Raw genomic sequence first — 24,611 nt, forward strand, 5'->3', positions numbered from 1 at the left:
AGAAGGAGAAATTATAGATAATTTTCCCCACTCTTGAGCCTAGCCCATCGCTCAGGCATCCAGCAAATGTTTGTGGAGTGAATGAATGAATGGATGAATGAATGAATGAATATTTGAAGGTCGGTTTACAAAGGAACTTAGTGAGAAATGACACTGGTAGGAGAGCTGAAGTACCCTGAAAACTACATATTCCAAGCACAGATGGGGTTCAGTGGCTGAAGAAAATCCCAAACACTGAAAGGAGCTCAAAATAAAAAGAAACGGTTTCCTTAACACTTTCACAACTAAAGGTGTGTCTCCGCAGACCAGGTACAGAAGACGCACTTGCAGTCTACAGAGCTCCCTCCTTCAGAAAGCTCTGGAACACAGTCGGGTTTTGTTCGCAAACTTCGGCCGCGGGGGCGGGCAGGGGCCTGCCGCTTTAAGAATCTGGTCGAAGTCCTTTTTCTCTCCGTGCCCCCCCGCCTCGCGGCGCCGGGGAAGCCCAGCGCCCGCCCCTTTCTCCTCTTGTTGGCTTAACTACGGGTTCGGATGCCCATCCGTCACAGAGGCGCCGCCTCCGATTGGCTTCGGGCCGGGAGGCGGGGCGGGATGAACGGAGAAACTAGTGTGTTGGCGGCGCCCTGGCTGTACCTCAGTAGCAGCGCGCTCAGCGGCTTTTGCGAGCTGGGGGAGGGGAGCAGCAGCGGCGAGGGCTGCGGAGCCTCGCGCGGGCGGCTAGGGGCCTCTGAACGCGGCGGGTGGCGACGCCACGAGCGGTGAGTACCCGGGCTGGGCTCGGGGCGCCGTCCTCGGGCCGGTGTAGCCGCGCGCCCGGCCGCCGGCTTTGGCACTTGTCACCACCCCTCACCCCGGGCCGGGACCGGGAGCGCCGGGTCCTGCGCGCCCCGCCGTGGGAGCCCCCGGCAGAGTGAGCCTCGCGGGACCGCGTGCCCCGCGAGCAGCACAGCGGGGCTCGAGTCTCTGGAACCGCCTCGGCCACCTCGGGGTCTCGGAGGGCTGGAGTCGGGGACAGTGGTGGGGAGTGGAGGTCTGTAGAGAGCCGTCCCCTCCCCAAGCCCGCTCCTCCCTCCTCGCGAGTGCCGGGGGACCCGGCGAGGGTATTTGCTGAAAGCTGTGAGCGAGAGAATGAATTGTTTTGCAAATGGATGTTGCGCGCGGGAGCTGCAACTCTTTCCCCTGGGAGTGCTTGATTCATTGAGTCCGCAGACTGTGTTTTTTAAAAATGACTATTGATCCTGGAAAGAGAAGGCTGCCTGTCTTTGAGGATGTGAGCAGCCCGGCTTTGCGCCGCGGGCCGGGCGAAGTCCCCGCGCACTTGACGCCGAGGGCCAGATGGCTGCCTGCCTCGTGCAGGGCGAGGGCCGAGGGGTTTAACCAAGGGAAAGGTCGTCCACGCGAGCCCGGCCCAGAGTCTCCTGTGCCCCGGCCGTTTACGTCCCACCTGACAGGGCCCCTCGTCTCTGTTTGGAGAGCTGTGGAGCAGCAGAGGAATGGCCACCCGTCCTAAGCCTCGCCCACCTGCCCCCCAGGGTGGCCCCCACCCTAGCAGGTTCAGAGCAAGCCTTCTCTGGCCCTGGCTGTCCTGTTCACCCCATCTTGCCCTGGCTTCGGGACCCCGCAGCACTTGGGCACGCCCCCCACTCCTTTTCCCCGTCGTGGTTGCTTGAGAAGCTTTCTGGTTGGGACTCTGTGCCCCCAGGGGCACCATACATTTTTGTGCTGGTGCTTCAAAGAACCCAAAGTTCATTTCCACTACCTTTGAGCAGAGAACTCTTTATAGAGATCTTAACAAAGGGGGTGGGGTGGGGGCCGACCCAGGTTCCCCGCAGGTTTAACGCAGCCACTCTTGGTCCTGCTGGGTTGCTTTTGGGCAGGGGGAAGGCTCCCTGAGCTTTGGCCCTCCCTGGTTAGTCAGGGCAGAGAAGGCCTGGTGTCTGGGCCTTTTGGTTTCACTCTGGTTCTGGGGCGTGACTGAGGGAGGGAAGTTGCCAGGGGGAGAGGAGGCAGGAACCCCACAGTCTGATCACAGGCCAGACTCTGGTGACTCTGACTTGGTCCAGGCCCTTTGGGACCCTGGGCCTCAGTCTGCCCGTTCACAGGTGGGAGACCGAAGCTCTTTGAGCCCAGGTGTGCTGTTAGGATTGCTAAGGGGCTGTTGGTGAAGGCTTGCATTTGGGGACTGGGGAGGAGTAGGACCCAAGGTCCACCCCACCGGGGGCAGGTTTGGTGTCCTTGTAACACGGGGTCCTTGAGTCCCCAAGCCGTGCCTTTGGAGGATGAGGGAATCAGTCTTCCGTGCCCGGCAGCTATCTCCGTTTTGAGCCATTCCCTTTGTCAGGAAGTGACTCCATGCAGGTTACTCAGAGGAAGGTAGAGAGAAATGTTAGAGACCTTCCTGCCGGGGCTCAGGCTGCAGCCGGATTTATGTATGCGGTGCAGAGAGAGGAGCTGCGGGCGAGTGGCACACTGCACCTCAGAGGCGGCTTCTGCAGCCTGACGCCCCTTAATAGCATCTTAAACCTGCGGGCGCTCAATGTGGGAGAGGAGAGCAGGAAGAAAGGACGATTACCCGGGCCTTGGACTTCCTGGTCTGCAGCGGAAAGCAGGCTTGGTCCTTCCCATCTGTTACCCCGATGCACCATGTGGGGTGGGGGGGGGCGTCAAAGGGAGTGGTGGTTTGTTCATTCATTCGTTAATCGATTAATTGATTCATGGTTTGAAGGGGCTTGATTGGGACCCTGCCTTCGGGGATCTCGTGGACCAGGTGTGCTGGCATGCATGTGGGTTAGAGGCCCTGACACATCGAGGTGTGCACAGTACCCCAGTGACAAAGGCAGCAAGGGGAGCTGAGGGGACACAGGAGGTGCACGGGTGGTGAAGGCTTCCTGGAGAGATGATGCCTTGATTAAGTAAAGATGAGAAAGGCATGTGGTGGGCTACCACCTCCCCCCACCCACTCACACTTCTCCCAGAGGCCACTTCTTTGCCAGCCTCCAGGCAGGTGCAGGTTGAGGGCAGAGAGCATGCAGGTGGGAGGTGATGGAAAGGTTCACCTGAGACTGTGGTGGTCTGGCCCAGGAGTCCCCCAGGAAGATGGGTGGCTTCTGGATACAGCCGATCTGCTCAGGGGATCATGGGAGACCCCACTCCACCAGCCCCAAAGACCAGCCCATCGCCTGAGCCTTTAGTCCCAGGGTACCAGCCCTCAGTGTGAGTGTGGCCTGAAAACGGAGGGGGCTAGCAGAGCTGGCACAAGAACACAGAGTGGCCAGACACAAATGAATTGGCTGATTGAGATGCTCCTTTTCATCTGATGTGGTAAATTTCATAATTGAATTGCCTTAGGCAACCAGGGCTGTTGAAGCGTTTTCCCAGCCAGAAAACACTTAGTTGGGACAGCTAGGGGCGGGGGTGGGGAGAGTGTATGCATCCACAGCTTTTCCTCACAGCATCCCAGCAGGCCTTTTCCCTTAGGAATCTGGGTCTGTCCCCAGGTGATGGAAGTCAGCCCAGCCTCCCCTCTAGGTTCCACTCCCTTTCCTAGACCATCTGGCCCCTGAGCAGCACTGCTCCCACCCCAGTGTAATATGTAGCTAAAGCTGATACGTGTCACCTTCAGGCACTCACCTTGCCAGACTTACTGCAGTTCCCTTAGCTGTTAGGAGCATGGAAGGGGGATTGTGGGATGGAGGGCTCAGGGTTGGGAGGGTTCCCTGTTATTAAGTCTCTTCAGCACCAGGTTGGGGGTTGGGGGGAAGAGCATGGGCTCTTTGAACTGGACTCGGGTTCAGATGTTGCTTATGTGTCTGTGGGCAGCCCTCTCCTGGGGTCCCAGCCACCTGCACCCACCCTGCCCCCTCCCTCTGGTGCCAGTAGATGCTGTTCTTTCTTACTGCTAAAGCTTTCCTTCCCAGCCCTGTCAGTGACCTTTTGGATGAAAAATGGTAGGCGTGTGTGGCTCACTAAAAATGCCAGCTCTGTGGTCTCAGAAATCCAGCTTAGTTGGGAAATTTCACTGTATTTTCTGCAAATACATAAAAGTCTCCCAAGCCATTCCCTCCCCCAACGATGGTCTCCTGCACCTCTGGGACAGAGTTTAGATGAGGCTGTCTGGGCCCCACCTTGTTTCAGCGTGACTGAGGCCCAAGGCCAGCTGCACCTCTTCACCAGCTGTCCCACAGATGGAACCGTCACACCTGGACCGTGTCAGCAGAAAGAGCACTTAAGTGGGGGTCTGGGAGTCCTGCTCTGCCCCTACCTGGCTGTACGACTTCCTGTAGGTCCCCTTACCTCTATGGGCCTCGATTTGCTCTTCTGTAAAACGGGTGGATGTTCTTCGGTACAGTGCTTCTACTAAATGTCTTGCTGTAAAATCTCAAAAGGTCTTGTGTCCTCTGGTATTAAGTAGTTTTATAAGGCTTGAGTTACTTGCATAGCTCTCTTGGGCAGGAAGAGGGAGTGGTGGCCGGTAGAGTGCAGAGGGGCTGAATTAGAAGGCAGGAATCTGTCGTCCTAGCTCCAGCTCCGCCTCTGATGGGTGCCGTGGGCCTTTGGGCAGGTCGCCTTCCGTCTCTGGGCCCTCACTTTTCCACCTGTAGAATGAAAGTGGTGTAGTATGCAGGAGCCCCATTTCCTTTCCTTTCTTGGTGAGTGGAAAGTGAGTCAGACTTTCCCAGTAACTCCAGAGGGACAGGGCTCTCTCCTCCCTCGGTCCCCTGCCTCTGTCCACTGCCTTGGAGTTTGGGGCCCAGGTGTGAAGGGCAGCAGGTGTGGGAGCACTGAAATTGACACCCCCCACCCAGCCGGGAACAGATGGGGTGAGACCTCGCCTGTGGAGTGTCCCCTGGGCATAGAGCCTAGGGCCACCTGTGAAAGGAGAGATGGACAAAGACTTCCTAGGGGGCAAGAGGGATCTTGAGGGAGCCCAGGGGGACAGAGGAGGACGCCAGGCTCCCTGCCTCCTGCACGTGGCACTTTGCCAAGGAGGCGCCTGCAGGACCAGTCTGATGGCTCCTCCTGCGAGCAGGCGGTAGGCGGGGGCTGAGCAGGGCCGTGGCAGAACTGTGTCAACGGCTGCCAAAGGGAGGACCCCTTTGTCGCTCCCCACCCACCTCTGTCTGCCAGGAAGTCACCTTGGACTGTCAGCCGCCCGCCCGGCCAGCCCATCAGAGTAGGATGCAGGGATAGGATGGAAACTGAAACTCAGACTTGCTTACTTTCTGCCTGCTCCTGTTGGGCCCCCAGGGAGAGGCTGACCACAGATCAATCTAGGCTGAAAGGAATTACTTTCCTAATTAAGATAAGAAAGGCTTGGCTCATTCAAACCCCAGGATGAGCTGCCTGCGGGATTTGCAGTTGGCCAGGTCAGATCTGTCTGGGCAGGAGTGAGGGCCAAGAGATGGAGGAGCTCTTTTTCTAGAAAGCCATGGCGATTGCATCCTGCATCCAGAGTTCAAGTTCTGCTGCATCCCAGCTGGGCTTGCGAGACCCTGGGCAGCAAGTCCCTTAACCCGTGAGCACCTGTATTGTTTGCGGCTTTGGAAATCCGAGGGAGCGAGATATACAGCTCCATTCAGGCAACAGACATTTATTCAGCACCTTCTGAATGGCTCACCCTGGCCAAGAAACTGGGAAGGGAAAGTCAGGTTCAAAGAGGGTCTGTACTTGCAAGCTCGGCCTCTGGCCTGGGAGACAGACAAGTAGTCAGGTGGTTTCAGGTGGTTATGGGTCAGCGCTAGGCTGTGCGTGGCGTGGCCAGAGCCATTGGACACGTGAGGAAATGGACTGTCGTTTGTGTCTCGATTCCTAATGTGGCCAACGAATGTTTTCTGCCGTCTGTTTTTCTGCCAGGATCTGCGATACAGCAGAGAACAAGGCAAGGTCCCCACCCTCCTGGGGCCCCCATTCAACTTGGGGAGGCAGACCACAGCTGGATAAAATAAATAGAGCTGCGGTTGGGCTGCAGAAAGCAGACGGGGAGGTGTGAGGAAAAGGATCAAGGTGGGGCATCTGCTTAGACGAGGGGGCTCTGGACTGGTGACATTTGAGCCGAGACCTGCAAGATGGCGAGAGGCAGCCGTGGGAAGATCTGAGGAAGGGGGTGCCCAGCAAGTGCACAGGCTGGGAACATCGTGGACTGGGGAGGGGATTGAGACGAGACCCAGAGAGAGGCTGCAGCCATTCCATTCTGGAATCTTCTGATGCATAGGGAGCCTAAGGAAAACATGTTCCTTTTAAGTTGTTTTATTGTCTTTAATTTCAATCATACATCAGCAGGTTCCCTTTATAAACAAACAATCTAAGAAGAAATGGAGCATGGTATGAAAGTGGCCCCATCCTTGGTATCTGTCAGCAGTTTGGGGCATACTGTTCTCATGCCCCTTTTCATATAGAGATTTTGTGCTTATGTAATTTGGATCACACTCAGTACTCCACAGTGTCTATCATTTACTGTGTGGTGGATCTCTTTCTCTTTTCACAGCAGTGTAGTATTCCACGGTGCAGCCAGACCACCATCTTTCAGTTCACAGTCTCCTAACAGGAGATGTTTCGGTTGTGTCTGATCTTTCCTCCCCCCTATACAATCCATGAAGTCATGCACATCCTTGATCGTACGTCTTTCTGGTCTTTAAATTTTCATTGTCAAAACCGAGTGCCGTTTGCGAAGACTAATAAGCCAGTTTTCTCTCCCATTGATGGTGTCTGGGAGCCCACTTCCCCACCTCCTCACCCCACTTGTTATTATCCACATTTTCCCTTTTAGCTAATGTGATGGGGGAAAAGGATCTCATTATTCCTTAAAAAAAAAAAAAAGATCCAGTTTATTCAGGCTTTCTCTTTTTACTATAATCCATCGTTGTTTTTTCCAGGGGATCATGGTTTAGCGAGCGCTCCCTCTTGCTGGTCTGACCGTGGCTGGGGAGTCAGCGAAGCCTTTGCCCTGTGTACTCATCTGTGAAATGAGGTCCTTTTAATCCCCGCCCTGCCCCCTGCCAGGCTGCTGCGTTTTGGGCATGGGAAAACATTCCTGAAAGTTCATTTTATGCTGAAAAGCTCTGCAGACATCATGGGTTTTACTAGTGAAAGGCAGATGTCTGGAGCCTGGAACATTTGAATGGATATGAGTGTTTCTAAAAAGCCAGTGTGTCCAGGGGAGGGACTGGGCTGGCTTTAGGGGGGACGTCTGCCTTGCATCCCTGAGATGGGGAGGGCCTCACCCAGCCGAGTCCAAGAAATGAGCCAGGAGGGCAGAGAAAGTTCTCTAGCTGGTCCTCTAGCTGGTCTAGGGACAGGCTCAGAAAGGGGCATTGGTCACCACAGACTTGATCCCCCATTTACCTGTTGGTAGAGACCAAAGGCTGGGGCTCCTAGAACTTTGTGTATTTCCATGTTTGTTACTTTGGGGGTCCTTGTGTGTTTTCTTGTAACAGGAGGCTTTAAAATAAGCCAAAGATTGACAGAAGGGCCCTTGTACTTGATTTGGAGACAGAAGGAGGGGAAGCTGTGGGGATTGATAAAGGAAAGGTGGGATCAGGGCCAAGGAAAACCAGGCCCATGTGGTCCCTGGGCGGCCTCAGGCCCCATGATGCAGGAGCCAGGGAGCTGGCTGGGCCCCTGGAGGAATTCATCACTGCTGGGATTCAGGTGCCTGGGGTGTATATAGCTAGGCTCTCCTGTACTTCCCCAAGTGGGCTCTAACACAGCGGGTCCACACCTTGGGGAGCAGCATCCAGGCTTGGCTGCGATTGCCCTGCTGCCGCCTGGTAACTAAGCCCTGGTGGAGGCTTCTGTTATCCCCACCAGCCCGACCTGGTTGGGACAGATGTGGGGAGCTGGGGGGGGACTAGGCCACAGACAGGAAGGTGGACAGACATGGGGGGGGCGGTGATAGCAGCGGACGAACAAGCAGGTGGACAGAGGGCTTTGGTCGGGAGGCACCCTGCCTTTGTACCTCTGCAGCCGGTGGGCAGGAGGAGAGAAGGCTGAGACCTTGGATGCGGCACATCTTTGCATTTGCTAGGCATCCCATGGTTCTGAGGGTTGGGTTTTTCATGAAGGGAGTGAGGGGAGCATCTCACTCAGGAGCTGGCTCGAGGGCAGTCCGTGAGGGCAGGGGCAGAGTGGGCTGCCCTTTCTGGGCCCCACCCCACTGCCACCCCCAGCCCAGCTTGCAGGGGTTTGTGGAGTCAGAGTGAGGTCGAGTCGCCAGGTTTTGTTTCAGGCACCAGGATTGACTGGTCTGTCCATGTTGCAGGAAGTTGCAGCTGCTATTTTTACTGCTCCAACTAGGACTTTGTACAGGAAGGTACAATTACAAGCAAAATGTCAGGGTTTGGCTGGCCAGCTGATCCCTGGGAGGCTGCCACAGGCCAAGGCAGGGACGATGGTGGTGTCGGTGGGTGTGTAAAGCGAGACTCATTTGCACGTGGACACATCCCTACCCTGGGTGCTGGGTGGCTTCCTGTGAACTGTTTGCAGCGTCTATATAGTTTTCCTCAAGGCAGAAAAGAGGACTTTGCCGGGATTTGTCCAAGTTAGTGCACCTGGACACGTTATGATTGGCTGGTCATGAGATTATGAAGCCAATCTGGGGAGCTGTAAGCCATTCTGTTCCGGACTGCTCAGGAAGTTGAAATTTTGTTAAATGAAATTATTGAGACCCTACGGTGTGATAGCCACACTGCTAAGTGCTAGAGGTAGAGATGGATCAGACAGACCCCGCCCTAGAGCATGACCCATGCAGCATTAAGGATGCAGAAAGTGCCATCTCTGAACCCTTTGGACAAGCACCTGGTATGTTCTTAATTTATATGCCTTAGGGCCAGAGGCCAAGCAGGGCTTACGTTAGCTTCTGTTGTGGCCTAACGGCTCACCACTAACTTAGTGGCTTAAACAATACCTATTTATTAGCTCACAGTTCTGTAGGTCAGAAACCTGGGCTGGCTCAACCGGGTTCTCTGGTTAGGCTTTCACAAGTCCAAGGTCAAGTACCAGCTGGACTGGGCTCTTATCCTGAGGCTCTGGGGGAGAATCTGCTTCCAGACTCGTTCAGGTTGTTGGGAGAATCAAGTTCTTGGTGGTTGTAGGACTGAGGTCCCTCTCTCCTCCCTGGCTGTCAGCTAGGTGCTGATCTTGGCTCCTACAGGCTGCTGCATTCCATGCCAGATACCCCCTACCCCACCCCATCTCTAAGCAGCAGTGGAGCGTCAGATCCTTTCCTGCTTCAGATCTCTGACATCAAGTTCTGCAATCAGCTGAAGAAAACTCTGCTTTAAAGAGCTCATGTGATTAAGTCGGGCCCACTCAGAGCATCTCCCTATTTTAAGGCCACCTGATTAGTTAGTAACATCATTAATTATATCTGCAAATCCCTTTGCTATGTAGGTAACATGGTCACAGGAGTAAGACCAGGGGTGGAGATCAGGGTGCCATCCTTGAATTTTCCTGCCAAGGGTTTGTGCCAGCAGGGGCTACAACAGCAACAGTATTGATAACAGCAGGTCTCATGAATAGAGTGAATTTTGTGTGTCCCACCATACTGGGCTCTTTACATGGACCTTCTCATTTAATTCTCAGGATAGCACATTGACACTTATTCCACCCGCCCCATTTTCCCGATGAGTAAAACTGCGGCTCAGAGAATATAAGTACCTTGGGCCAGTCATACAGGTCGAAACAGCAGTGCTGGGATTTGAGACCAGGACCTTAGCACCTAACCACCCCCTCAGGGTGCTCGAGGCCAGCATCTCCAGTTTGATTACTGTGATTTGTAGAACACCGTGTAGGACAGGGATGAGGGTTGCTCTTTCCCATCCAGCATTTAAAATACTTAAATGTGAAACATAGCAATCATATTGCAGGTTAACACAGCAGACACTGAGGACCTCTCGCGTGGATCTTTTTGATTCTTATTCCAGTGGGTATTTGTGGTTAATCTACTTCCCATTCAGCAGTATTATCGATCTAATGTATTCCAGGCAGCAAAGATGACACAGACTAGTGTCCTCGATGAATTGAAAATAAAAATAAAGGCAGAGTACCCAATGCCCTGAAGGAATAAATAATGCTGGACTAGAGAAGAACCCTCACAGCACCGCAGCAAAGGGCCAACAGGTATTAGAATGTTAATTGTAGGAGACAAGACAAAAATGTTCTCTTTACTCTCTGCCGTGTTCCTGGTGCATAGCACAGTGCCCAGCACATGGTAGGTGCTCAGAACTTCCTTGTCAGGTTAATTTTCTCAGTATCTACTATGTACGAGGCCCTGTACACGTCAGACAGATGTCAAGTCCAGGGGAGGGTGTGAGCGTGAAAAGAGAGGGCTTATGGAGAGAGGGAGTGGGGATGGGAGAGCCAGTAAGTCCAGCATGTGCCCCAGTGAATGGTGGTGTCCCCAGCAAGTGGCTGGGCATCAGATTGCACAAGGCTTGGATGTCCAAGCCTCCTTGAAGCTTTTGAGCAGGAGAGAATGGTGGTCAAAAGTGAAGACCGGATTGCCTGGAGCAGGGGAGACTGGGGACAGGGCCTGTTCATAGCCTGTTCTGCAGCTGTGAAGTCCTCACCTTGTTTCGGACGCAGGACTAGCTACACAAGGGACCCGGGAAGGAGGATTTAATGGAACTTGGTGGCCGAACGATATGCTAAAAATGTATGTATGAATGAGTTGCAGTTTCTGGGCACCCATGTATTTGGCTATAAATACACATTACATATGTAATTTCAAGAGACCAAGAATCATCAACTGCGAAGCCCAAGGGCAGCAGCCCATGCGTGGCCCCTGTAGTTTGCCGTCTCAGGCGCTGCCCTCTGCAGACCACTGAGGTCTGTTATTTGGGGGAAAATGAGGGGTCCTGTGGCGAGAAGAAAGCATCCGGTGATGGAGGGAGGCGCAGAGCAGGCTGGGTTCTTCGAGGGGAGGCCGGCCAGCGGGCATCAGAGGGCGCCAGCTCCTGTGCCCACACGTCCATGCAAGCTGGGGAGGGGCCGAGACCCTCCGGGCAGGTGATTCCACTCTCACTGCCCTTCACTTTCCATGGCAGTTTCTTTTTCAAGTCCTTTAAAAAAAAAACATGGTTAATGTGTGGAGGATGAGGAAGTTTTGCTAACCCACTGTTCTCACAGTGTGGTCCTGGACGGTCCCTGGGACTTTTTCGGGGTCCACGGGGTCAAAACTGTTTTCATAGTAACACCCAGATATTATTTGCCTTTTTCACCCATTCCCTCCAAGTGCATAACCCCGTGACCCAATGTTTTCCAGATGACCATTGCATGAAGTTACTAAATCATGGTCATGTAAGTGAGCCAGAGTGCAAGACAGACCCAGGAGACGGGAAGGTCATGGAGTACACAAGGACCGCACGGGCTCAGGTCCCACACTGCAGCTAATCTTTAAGAAACTAGTGCTTGACAAGTCTTAGTGTTTTGTCAAAGAGGAATATCCAAAATGATCTGTAAAGGCTCTTAAAATCTGTTCCCTTTTCCAACTCCCTGTCTGTATGAGGCTGGATTTTCTTCTAGTCTTCACAATGCAAACATTTTACAATGTTTAGGAGTATGGGATTAACACTTACACACTACTATATATAAAATAGGTAAGCAATAAGGATTTACTGTATAGCACTGGGAACTATATTCAGGATCTTGTAATAACCTATGATGGAAAGTCATCTAAAAATATATATATAACAATCAGTTTGCTGTACACCTGAAACTAACACAATATTGTAAATCAACTATACTTCAATTTAAAAACACCACGACATTTTACAACAAATTGAATGCAGAAGCAGTTAGAGAGTCTGGCCACTGTTCTCAATAAAATAAATTTTTTTTTGGAAACTAGATTTATGAAAACCAACTGTTATTTGTGCTAACATATAATGAGTTTATTATTGTTCTTCAGGCACCTAGTATACATTTGAATTTTGTCTCAGTTTTAATTTTGTCTGTGATAACTCTCAATAGGTTAAACCACGTAACAGAAGCCCTTTAGGGTCCTCAATCGTTTTCACATTGTAAAAAGGTCCTGAGACCAAACCATTTGAGAACAGGTGTGCTAGGCAAAGCCCTTGCAAGCTGGGGCCTGGGTGTGGGCCCTGAACCCAGCTCTGTTCATCTGTTTTCCCCTTTTAGTCCCTTGGCAATCCTGCGAGGTTGGTGTGATGATTTTCACGTCCATTTTACAAATGTGGAAACCGAGGCACTGAGCATTTGAATACCCAGCACAAGCCTCGCAGTATAGAGGTGGCAGTGCCAGCAAGCAGGGAGGTGCCAGACCGACGTCCCTGTTCCCCAGGCAGGGAGGAAGGCAGGCGCCTGGGAGAGAGCTTGTAATGCAGGCCTGGTCTGTGTCCTCAGGTTACGTGCTGTTGGATGTAGTGCGAGCTCTTCAGGGTGGCACGGGGCCTGGCAGGTGGGGAGGCACACTTCCACACCCTTCCTCCTTTCCTGAGGCCCAGGAAGGCAGACTCAGGTTTGCTAAGTGGCAGCGAGGCACTTGGGAAATCCAGTGTTTTTCATTAAAAACAGCATCTCCTGTTCAGGCACACACGGCGTTTACAGCCAGGAAGGTGGTTCTTTCTAAACAGCCCACGTTATGCCTTTCGAGCAGGGAATTTGGAGCAAAACAGCTTTGAATACTGAGGATGTGTGCGCGTTTCTTACCTTTTCTGAGCCTCAGTTTGCCCACCTGTACAATAGGGACCGTGACGCCTCAAAGAGGTGCCGTAAGGATGAAACGAAAGAAGGCATGTACAGGGCCTGGTGCAAAAGCTCGCTCACAGCCAGGTGTGAAAAAAAGTGACCCCGGGACTTCCCTGGCGGTCCAGGGGTTAGGACTCAGCACTGCACGGGGCACAGGTTCGCCCCCTGGCCGGGGAACTAAGATCCCACATGCGTGGCACGATCCCCCCCGCAAAAAGTGACCCTGCATCCGGCACAGTGTCCGGCAGGTTCAGGGGTGTGTGCGGTGGGGACAGCCTCCCCGCCCTCCTCCCCAGCGGTAGCTATCAACCCATTTCTCACCCAGCCTACTAGAGACAGTCTGCAACCCCAGCAGGTGTGTGTGTGTGTGTGTATTACGTGTCTATGTGTATGACTAGGTAGTCGGTTTTTAACAGATGTAAGGGATGGCATCCTATTCATAGCACTTCTCGTTTTAGCAGAGAAGGCCAGTTGCTTATTTTTTGATATATATAGTTCTGTAGTACTCCATTGTATGAATGAACCACTATTTCTTTAACTGGGCCTCTTGCCTGTGAACATTGAGGCTGTTTCCAGCCTTTTGCTTGCAGCCAAGAGGGAACATGCAAGTGTGATGGAGGGCAGGATTCCTGGGCATGGAGAGGCTGGGGCAGAGGGCTTTTGTCATTTTGAAAGATCTTAGCAAAGTGCTCTCCAGCTCTCCCCTGCCCTCCTCCCTCTCCATGGGAGGGGAGAAACAGAGCTGTGTCTTGGGCTTTAGCAATTGAGGCACATTCCCATTCTGGTTCGACAGCAGCCCTGGCAGCCTGGAGTAGAACGAAGCTTCTAGAGCACAGGGAGAAAGAAATCCACGAAGAAGTAGTCGGTGCTTGACTTTTTTTTTTTTTTTTTTCCTTCTGTCCTGTTGTGCGTGTGCATTTTCCTCCCAGGCTGTCACTCCAGGTGGCTCACTGCAAGTGATATCTAGGCCACAGTGCTTTTAATGACTCCATCTGTGGGCCTCTGTGACTCTTTCAGGGGACCAGACAGGAAGAGAGACAGCCTCCCTCCAGGCCCCCAGCCTCCCTCTGTTTGCCAAGGGCCTGGCCAGTCCTGCTGAAGAGGGAGGAACCCAGGACCAGGAGGCGATGTTTGCTTTGTACGGGGGCTGTTCTCTGCCCCTGCTTGTTCCTCTCTGTCTCGCTCTGGATAAATGAAAGGAAACAAGTGATTTCAACAGATGGGCGAACCTGAGCACCAAGTTCTTTGTCCCGTCTGTGGTTAGACCAGGGATGTCCATTTCATTGGCCCCGCTCCCGTCTGCAGCAATAGCTGGGCTTGCAGACCCCCAGCCTCGGGGGCCAGAGACAGTCCAGGCGGCCCCACTGAGTTGAGGGGCAGCAGGATGCGGCAGTGGAAGCCAGGTGGCAGCTTCTCTCGGCCCTTCCCTGCCGAATTTGGAGGCATCTGAGCCACTCCTCCCTTAGCTGAAAGAAGCCTCTTTGTTGCAGCGGTGGTTTCATTAAGCATGGTAACCAGAGCTTCTATGACAGTATGACGTCACACATCTGTAATTCTTCTCCAAAGATTTTTATCTCAAGAGAATACAGTGATTCATAATACACCACAGCAAAGACGTTATTTGTTCGTTGGATACAAATGCAAAACTATGGATGAATGAATTAGTAAGTCATGGTGCTTATATACTTCACAGACATTAAAAATTACAGCTGACAACCCCAGCGACGCTGGGATAAACCAACCGGTTCATCCCAGTGTCTGCATGCAGGAGACCCCTGATCAATCTGTGTTCAGTGGTGAATGAAGGATAGGAGCATGCAAACTCTGTGAATGGTAAAAACAATCTGAAATTGTGTTCTATAGTTGCAACAATGTAAAATGTTTGTTATGGGATAGAAGCTGAAAATAATAAGCCAAAGTGAAAATGGCCATTGTGTTTGCAGTGCCTCTCAACCTTATCACTTCCCCCCACACACCTTTTTGGACCTTTTATTCCTAATTGCGCTCAACCCCCCTCCCCGCCATAAATTTTAATACCAGATACGCTATAAGTCTGTGTTCTGTATGTATGTCTGTGCTTTGTACCTACAACAAGTAAGATTTTTTTCTGTCTTCCAAGAACCAGTTTTTGCCTCCTTAGGACAGTGTTCCTGCCCACCACCTCCTGACCCCCTTGACCCCCCATGAGAACGTCTGTGTCGGGGCTGTGATTCCTGGGGATTGTCGTCTTTTGTGTCTTGCCTTCACTTTTGTGTTGTCTTCTCAGTAAAAATGACTGAGCTCCTGGGTGTTCCTGTTGGCCTATCTCACTTGGTTCGTGGAGCTCCCACTCAGAAGAGGGGGTCCTGGGCAGAAAAGGGGGCGCCAACCATCTGTGGCTGCGTCTGCTGGGCTGGGCGTATGGCTGGGCAGTCATTACAGGGAGTCATTCCCACATCTCCCTGCCCGGTGTCCCAGCCTAAACAAAGCACTCAGACCATTGCCTAGTACATAGTAAGTGCTCAGTCACTATGACTTATATTGGTAGTAGTACTGTTGTCATTACCATTCATCTCTGAGCTGCTGTTTTCTTGTCTGTAAATTACAAAACTAATAGGACATATGGCAGGATCGCACCTCTGGTGCTGTCCTGGTGAACGAAGCCACGTGACTCGTTTTAGCTAATGAGATGGGGACAGAAGTGATGTGCGTCTTTCTAAGGCCAAGCACCAAATTGGCAGTGCCGCTTTCCAGAGCGTTCTCTGTTTTCTGTTGGCATGGTGACTGGTGACATGGCGACTACTCTGTCATCTGGGTCCCTGGGAGTGACAGTGATGAGAAGAGTACTCTCTCCTCCCCTCCCCCCCCAACCACCAACTAACCCACAGTGCGTGTAGCGTAAGCACGAAATGTCTCTGTCCCCAAAGCCACCAAGATTCTGGGGTGTTTGTTGCTGCAGCACAACCTAGCCCATCTTGATTAAAACAGAGTCATAACCTTGTCAGGCTTGGTTGTGAGGATGAAATCTTCCATGTAAGATGCCCAGCACAGTTTGGATACATGGTAGTCATGTGCTCCACGCGGCTCCCTTCCCGGCCAGAATTCCCTGTTGATTCTTTGCAGCAGGTGTTGCTTCTTCCTACAGCAGAGTTTCACAGACCTTGAGCCCTTACCCCTGTCCTCTGCCTTTTCTGGGAAGGCAGAGCCTGTTGCCTGGGAAAGGCCAGGGCAGCGCACCACCCAGACCCTTCCTCCAGAAGTGGCCCGCCCACTCCGGCAGAGCTGGCATCCATCCCCATAGCATCTATCAACTCAGAATAACAGCTCTGGCTCCCCGTTGACCAGAGGCTGCTGGCAGCCTGAGACCTGGCTGTCAATCACAGGAGCTAAAGTGGCCGCCCTTCCTCAAGTGTGCCTAACATTCGTGTGCATCGAGTAAAAAGGCTGGAGCGCGTGGAGAAGGCGCTGAGGCATTTGCCTGCCCCTCTGGGTCTGCTGGGACCACGTTCCCCTTCCTGGCTCTGGGTGCAGGAAGTTGGGCCATGTGTAGGATTCAGTGCCCACCTGGGACTGTGTGTGTGAGTGTGTGTGACCCTTTTGAGAGGGTACAGTTGCACTGTTGCTCACGCCCTCAGGACAGCAGGTGGGAACCGGGCTGTCTCACACTGTGCCTTGTCAGAGGGTGTGGAAGGCTTGGGCTTCTGTCCAGAGGGGGCGAGCTCAGGGGCGGGCTCCACCCTTCGTGGGACATTCTGGCACTGCCTGAAGAGAACCCCATTTAGTACCAAGCAGGGTATGAAGCAGACACCGTCACCCCTTCCTGAACCTCACTCCATTCTAGAACCACCACCCGCATGGCCAGTGCATTCGCCTGCCAGAGGGCCCGGGCTTGCAGCGAGGCAAGGATTGGGTAAGGCTGGAGTCTGGGGTAGGGCGGAGTAGCATCCAGCAGGCTAACCACGGGAGAGCAGGAGGCGTGTGTTACACAATTCCCGTGACTTCACTGCGGATTTGAAGTCTTTCAAAATCAAAAGCTGAAAAACAAGATCAAAATAAATAAATACACAGCAAAAAATATAAACAGTTTTAACCTGTTGGATTTTCAATAAAAATTCAGGTACTACGACTTCTGAATAAATATATATAAAGTTGTTTTTTGTTTTTTTTAAAAAGAAAGGGCCATTGGAAGGTAGAAACATCTAGGGAAAGGACCCATTGTCTGATAATTCCCTTGTATCTAGAATGATCTGTGGCTCTGATTCAGTTACAGCAGTCATACTGATTTTACTTTCACTTAACAGTTAGATTTGTCTGCTTCATATGGTGCTTAGTTTGTTTTCCACTTGAAAATTGGACGGATGGCTGCCCCTGCACCCCGTGGGCTCCCCGAGGTGTGTGTGTCCCCCAGACTTGGGCAGGGTGGGGATTTGAGCTGCAGTATCACGGGGCATCCTCTCGGAACCCCGCTCCTGGGAATCTTGTTGTAGCACGCCGCCCTGCATAGCCCTGATACCTGATAGTGTTGGAATCCTTCATTATCAGAGTTCTGGAGTAACCCAGATCCAGCAGGCTTGAACAAAACCTTTAGTGTTTTTCCTGACTATAAAAATATTACATACTCATTAAAAAAAATCAAACAACTTAAAAATGAATAGAGTAGACAGTGAAAATCCCCCTTTTTTTTTTCAAAGTGGAGGTTGGGGTAAATAATGTCTGCTGTGTTCTTTATTCAGTGACTGTGGTAATGACAACAGCAACAATAATAAAACAGCTGACCGAGTAAGCAGGAGAGGGCCAGGCCGTCCCAAATGCTTGTCATCGACGGTCTCATTTAAGTCTCAAACCTATAAAGTAGCAGCTGTTTTCACCATCACTTTATGATTGAGAAAAATAGCCCAGAGAGGTGAATTAACTTTCTCAGGGTCACCAGTAAGGGCTGAGCTGTCTTCAGGGTCCCTGTTCCTGTGCACTGGCTTTGAGGAGCTGTGAGTTTCCCCGGGTCTGCTTTGTCACAGGTGTGTCAGTGGAGCTGGGGCAGAACCCCCTGGGAGATACAGCTTCAAAATACTTGCTGCCCCTCCTCTCTGTGGGCTGGGGTTCTCCTGCTGCAGCTGGAACGTCCAAGGCGAATTCTTCGCTTACACGACTGGCCCCAGGGTTCACATGCCACTGGCCCTGTGTGATAGCGCCCCTGCCTGTCCCTGGCCTTTCTCTTCCCTGAAGGGCCGATGGTTTGCACCCAGCCTTTGCACCTGCTGCTTCTCTGCCTGAACCCTCCTTTCCCCGCCATCACATCCGGGCTCCGCTCATCACCTAAGTTTCATCCCACGTGTCTCCTCTTCACAGGGGCCTAAATGAGCCCACCGTCGTCTTGTCCCTCTGTGGCCCATTGCCATTTTATTTTCTTCATAGAACTCCCAGGAAGTGAAAGTGTCCTGTTCACTGGTTTGGTTCCTTATCGCTGGTCTGTCTGCCCCCTTCTATACCGCCAACCACAGAGTGCAGCCCCATGGGGGCAGGAACTCTGTCTCTGTGCATCACTGTCTCCCTGCCTGGCACGTGGGAATTGTTCGGGAAGCTTCTGGTGGATGAGCGAGTCAGAACCACATTACCTGCAACCCCTCAGCTGGGCCCTGGGATTTTCTGGCTCCCTCTGGCCACCAGCGAAGAGCGATGGAGTTGACACCCTCATTTAGAAAATTGCTAACTCCTGGCTGGGGGTGGAAGGGGGGAAGGGCATTAGCGCTGCAGGACAGAGCTGGACCTCCCAGAGTGTGACCCTCAAAATGCAGCTTTGATTGCCTCTGGTGCCTTCTTCTCTGAGAGTGGAGGTCTTTAGATTTTAGTCACTGGAATCTTCAGAGAGCTTGGCAAGTTTTCTTCTGAAGGTCTTGCCTCTTGGCTAGTTTGTTTACTTATGTATTTGGCTAACTTTCCAAGGAGGATGAAAGGTGAGCTGGGCACCTTGCTATTTGGTGCTTTTTTTTTGCAATTTTATTTTATTATTATGTTTTTAAATAAATTATTTTTGGCTACGTTGAGTCTTCGTTGCAGTGCGCGGGCTTCTCATTGCGGTGGCTTCTCTTGTGGAACACAGGCTTTAGGAGTGTGGGCTTCAGTACTTGTGGCACATGGGCTTGGTTGCTCCGCAGCGTGTGGGATCTTGCCGGACCGGGGCTCGAACCCGCGTCCCCTTCATTGGCAGGCAGATTCTCAACCACTGCGCCACCAGGGAAGTCCCTTTTTGCAATTTTAAAACTGTATATATCGGGCTTCCCTGGTGGCGCAGTGGTTGAGAGTCCGCCTGCCGATGCAGGGGACACGGGTTCGTGCCCCAGTCTGGGAAGATCCCAAATGCCGCGGAGCGGCTGGGCCCGTGAGGCATGGCCGCTGAGCCTGCGCATCCGGAGCCTGTACTCCGCAACGGGAGAGGCCACAACAGTGAGAGGCCCGCATACCGAAAACAAAACACAAAACTATATATATATATTATATTGGAGTATAGTTGATTTACAGTGTTGTGTTAGTTTCAGGTGTGCAGCAAAGTGATTCAATTAGACGTCCACATGTATTCATTCTTTTTAAGATTCTTTTCTCATATAGGTTATCACAGAATATTGAGTAGACTTCCCTGTGCTGTACAGTAGGTCCTCATTGGTTATCTGTCTTATATGTAGTGGTGTGTATATGTTCATCCCAAGCTCCTAATTTACCACCCCCCCCCACGTTTCCCTTTTGATAGCCATGAGTTTGTTTTCGATATCTGTAAGTCTGTTTCTGTTTTGTAAATAAGTTCATTTGTATCTTTTTTTTTTTTTTTGCGGTACGCGGGCCTCTCACTGTTGTGGCCTTTCCCGTTGCGGAGCACAGGCTCCGGACGCGCAGGCTCAGCAGCCACGGCTCATGGGCCTAGCCACTCCGCGGCATTTGGGATTTTCCCGGACCGGGGCATGAACCCGTGTCCCCTGCATCGGCAGGCGGACTCTCAACCACTGCGCCACCAGGGAAGCCCATTTGTATCATTTTTTGATAAGTGATATCAAAGTGATATAAGTGATATCATATATTTGTCTTTGTCTGACTTCACTTAGTATGATAATCACTAGGTCCATCCATGTTGTTGCAAATGGCATTATTTCCTTCTTTTTTATGGCTGAGTAATATTCCATTGTAGGTATTTACCACATCTTGTTGATCTATTCCTCTGTCGATGGACAGTTAGTTTGCTTCTGTATCTTGGCTGTTGTAAATAGTGCTGCAGTGAACGTTGGGGTGCATGTATCTTTTCGAATTATGGTTTCCTCCTTATATATGCCCAGTAGTGGGATTGCAGGATCATTTGGTAGTTCTATTTTTAGTTTTTTAAGGAGCCTCCATACTGTTCTCCATAGTGGCTGTATCAATTTACATTCCCACTAACATGTAGGAGGGTTCCCTTTTCTCCACACCCTCTCCAGCATTTATTGTTTGTAGACTTTTTGAGGATGACCACCCTGACTGGTGTGAGGTAATACATCATTGCAGTTTTGATTTTCATTTCTCTAATAATGAGCGATGTTGGGCATCTTTCCATGTGCTTTTTGGCCATCCATATGTCTTCTTTGGAGAAACGTCCATTTAGATCTTCTGCCCACCTTTCTTATTGGGTTGTGTGTTTTTTGGATACAGAGCAGCATATGCTGTTTGTATATTTTGGAGATTAATCCCTGTCGGTTGCATCGTTTGCAAGTATTTTCTTCTATGCTGTGGGTTGTCTTTTCATTTTGTTTATGGTTTCCTTTGCCGTGCAGAAGCTTTTATGTTTAATTAGATCCCATTTGTTTATTTTTGTTTTTATTTTCATTAGGAGGTGGATCCAAAAAGGTATTGCTGTGAGTTATGTCAAAGAGTGTTCTGCCTATGTTTTCCTCTAAGAGTTTTATAGTGTCCAGCCTACATTTAGGTCTTTGGTCCATTTTGAGTTTATTTTTGTGTATGGTATTAGAGAATGTTCTAATTTCATTCTTTTACATGTAGCTGTCCAGTGTTCCCAGCATCACTTATTGAAGAGGCTGTCTTCTCGCCATTGTATATTCTTGCCTCCTTGGTCATAGATTAGTTGACCATAGGTGCATGGGTTTATTTCTGGGCTTTCTATCCCGTTCCATTGAGCTATATTTCTGTTTTTGTGCCAGTACCATACTGTTTTGATGACTGTAACTTTGTAGTATAGTCTGAAGTCAGGGAGCCTGATTCCTCCAGCTCCATTTTTCTTTCTCAGGATTGCTTTGGCTATTGGGGTCTTTTGTATCTCCATACAAATTAAAAAAATTTTTGTTCTAGTTCTGTGAAAAATGCCATTGGTAATTTGATAGGGATTGCATTGAATCTATAGATTGCCTTGGGTAGTATAGTCATTTTGATAATATTGATTCTTCCAATGCAAGAACATGGTGTATCTCTCCATGTGTTTGTGTCATCTTCGATTTCTTTCATTAGTGTCTTATTGTTTTCAGAGTACAGGCAGGTCTCTTGTCTCCTTAGGTAGGTTTATTCCTAGGTGTTTTATTCTTTTTGATGTGGTGGTAAATGGGATTGTTTCCTAAATTTCTCTTTCTGGATCTTTTGTCGTTAGCGTATAGAAATGCAACAGATTTCTGTGTATTAATTTTCTTTCTTTTTTAAAAATAAATTTATTTATTTAATTTATTTATTATCGGGTCTTTGTTGCTGCACATGGGCTTTCTCTAGTTGCGGCGATTGGGGGCTACTGTTCGTTGCAGTGCACGTGCTTCTCATTGCGATGGCTTCTCTTGTTGTGGAGCATGGGCTCTAGGCGTGTGGGCTTCAGTAATTGTGGCACGAGGGCTCAGTAGTTGTGGCTCGCAGGCTCTAGAGTGCAGGCTCAGTAGTTGTGGCCCACGGGCTTAGTTGCTCCACGGCATGTGGGATTTTCCCGGACCAGGGATCGGACTCGTGTTCCCTGCATTGGCAGGGGAATTCTCAACCACTGCACCACCAGGGAAGTCCTGTATTAATTTTCTATCCTGCAACTTTACCGAATTCATTGATGAGCTCTAGTAGTTTTCTGATAGCATCTTTAGGATTTTCTATGTATAGTTCATGTCATCTGCAAAGAGTGACAGTTTTACTTCTTCTTTTCCAATTTGGATTCCTTTTCTTTTTCTTCTCTGATTGCTGTGGTTAGGACTTCCAAAACTACATTGAATAAAAGTGGCGAGAGTGGACATCCTTGTCTAGTTCCTGATCTTAGAGGGAATGCTTTCAGCTCTTCACCATTGAGAACGATGTTAGCTGTGGGTTTGCCATATATGTCCTTTATTATGTTGAGGTAAGTTCCCTATATGCCCACTTTCTGGAGACTTTTTATCATGAATGGGTGTTGAATTTTGTCAGAAGCTTTTTCTGCATCTATTGAGATGATCACATGGTTTTTATTCTTCAGTTTGTTAATGTGGTATATCATACTGATTAATTTGTGGATATCGAAGAATCCTTGCATCGCAGGGATAAATCCCATTTGATCATGGTGTATGATCCTTTTTTTTTTAATTTTTAAAATTATTTTATTTTTTTACATCTTTATTGGAGTATAATTGCTTTACAATGGTGTGTTAGTTTCTGCTTTATAACAAAGTGAATCAGTTATACATATACATATGTTCCCATATCTCTTTCCTCTTGTGTCTCCCTCCCTGCCTCCCACCCTCCGTATCCCACCCCTCTAGGTGGTCACAAAGCACCGAGCTGATCTCCCTGTTCTATGCAGCTGCTTCCCACTAGCTATCTCTTTTACGTTTGGTAGTGTATATGTATCCATGCCACTCTCTCACTTTGTCACAGCTTACCCTTTCCCCCCCCCATATCCTCAAGTCCATTCTCTAGTAGGTCTGTGTCTTTATTCCCGTCTTACGCTGAGGTTCTTCATGACATTTTTTTCCTTAGATTCCATATATATGTGTTAGCATATGGTATTTGTCTTTCTCTTTCTGACTTACTTCACTCTGTATGACAGACTCTAGGTCCATCCACCTCACTACAAATAACTCAATTTTGTTTCTTTTTATGGCTGAGTAATATTCCATTGTATATATGTGCCACATCTTCTTTATCCATTCATCTGTTGATGGACACTTAGGTTGCTTCCATCTCCTGGATATTGTAAATAGAGGTGCAGTGAACATTTTGGTACATGAGTCTTTTTGAATTATGGTTTTCTCAGGGTATATACCTGGTAGTGGGATTGCTGGGTCATATGGTAGTTCTATTTGTAGTTTTTTAAGGAACCTCCATACTGTTCTCCATCGTGGCTGTACCAATTCACATTCCCACCAACAGTGCAAGAGTGTTCCCTTTTCTCCACACCCTCTCCAGCATTTATTGTTTCTAGATGTTTTGATGATGGCCATTCTGACCGGTGTGAGATGATATCTCATTGTAGTTTTGATTTACATTTCTCTAATGATTAATGATGTTGAGCATTCTTTCATGTGTTTGTTGGCAATCTGTATATCTTCTTGGGAGAGATGTCTATTTAGGTCTTCTGCCCATTTTTGGATTGTGTTGTTTGTTTTGTTGTTATTGAGCTGCATGAGCTACTTATAAATTTTGAGGATTAATCCTTTGTCAGTTGCTTCATTTGCAAATATTTTCTCCCATCCTGAGGGCTGTCTTTTGGTCTTGTTTATGGTTTCCTTTGCTGTGCAAAAGCTTTGAAGTTTCATTAGGTCCCATTTGTTTATTTTTGTTTTTATTTCCATTTCTCTAGGAGGTGGGTCAAAAAGGATCTTGCTGTGCTTTATGTCATAGAGTGTTCTGCCTATGTTTTCCTCTAAGAGTTTTACAGTGTCTGGCCTTACATTTAGGTCTTTCATCCATTTTGAGTTTATTTTTGTGCATGGTGTTAGGGAGTGTTCTAATTTCATTCTTTTCCATGTAGCTGTCCAGTTTTCCCGGCACCACTTAATGAAGAGGCTGTCTTTTCTCCATTGTATATTCTGGCCTCCTTTATCAAAGATAAGGTGACCATATGTGCGTGGGTTTATCGCTGGGCTTTCATCCTGTTGCATTGATTTATAGTTCTGTTTTTCTGCCAGTACCATACTGTCTTGATACCTGTAGCTTTGTAGTATAGTGTGAAGTCAGGGAGCCTGATTCCTCCAGATCCGTTTTTCTTTCTCAAGATTGCTTTGGCTATTCGGGATCTTTTGTGTTTCCATACAAATTGTGAGATTTTTTTGTTCTCATTCTGTGAAAAATATCATGGTAGTTTGATAGGGATTGCATAGATCTGTAGATTGCTTTGGAGAGTATACTCATTTTCACAGTGTTGCTGCTTCCGATCCAAGAATATGGTATATCTCTCCATCTGTTTGTATCATCTTTAATTTCTTTCATCAGTGTCTTATAGCTTTCTGCATACAGGTCTTTTGTCTTCTTAGGTAGGTTTATTCCTAGGTATTTTATTCTTTTTATTGCAATGGTAAATGGGAGTGTTTCCTTAATTTCTGTTTCAGATTTTTCATCATTAGTGTATAGGAATGCAAAAGATTTCTGTGCATTAATTTTGTATCCTGCTACTTTACCATATTTATCGATTAGCCTTAGTAGTTTTCTGGTAGCATCTTTAGGATTCTCTATATATAGTGTCATGTCATCTGCAAACAGTGACAGCTTTACTTCTTCTTTTCTGATTTGGATTCCTTTTATTTCTTTTTCTTCTCTGATTGCTCTGGCTAAAACTTCCAAAAGTATGTTGAATAATAGTGGTGAGAACGGACAGCCTTGTTTTGTTCCTGATCTTAGAGGAAATGGTTTCAGTTTTTCACCATTGAGAATGATGTTGGCTGTGAGTTTGTCATATATGGCTTTTATTATGTTGAGGAGAGTTTCCTGTATGCCTACTTTCTGGAGGGTTTTTATCTTAA

At 49.4% G+C, this 24,611-nt stretch overlaps 1 protein-coding gene across 1 annotated transcript in view; it reads left to right on the plus strand.

Annotated features, from left to right (window-relative positions):
* Nucleotides 1-531: 531 nt before the first annotated feature.
* LOC308611596 (cytosolic carboxypeptidase 4-like) overlaps nt 532-24,611 on the plus strand; it is a gene marked incomplete at both ends in the record, with an annotated part of 109,984 nt that continues 85,904 nt past the window's right edge. The window contains one exon of the mRNA XM_081260318.1: nt 532-758. Coding sequence (XP_081116444.1) covers nt 532-758 — 227 coding nt within the window. The remainder of the gene's footprint in view (nt 759-24,611) is intronic.

The sequence above is a fragment of the Mesoplodon bidens genome (genome assembly GCF_964165515.1).
Source record: "Mesoplodon bidens genome assembly, contig: HAP1_SCAFFOLD_129, whole genome shotgun sequence".
NCBI lineage: Eukaryota > Metazoa > Chordata > Mammalia > Artiodactyla > Ziphiidae > Mesoplodon > Mesoplodon bidens.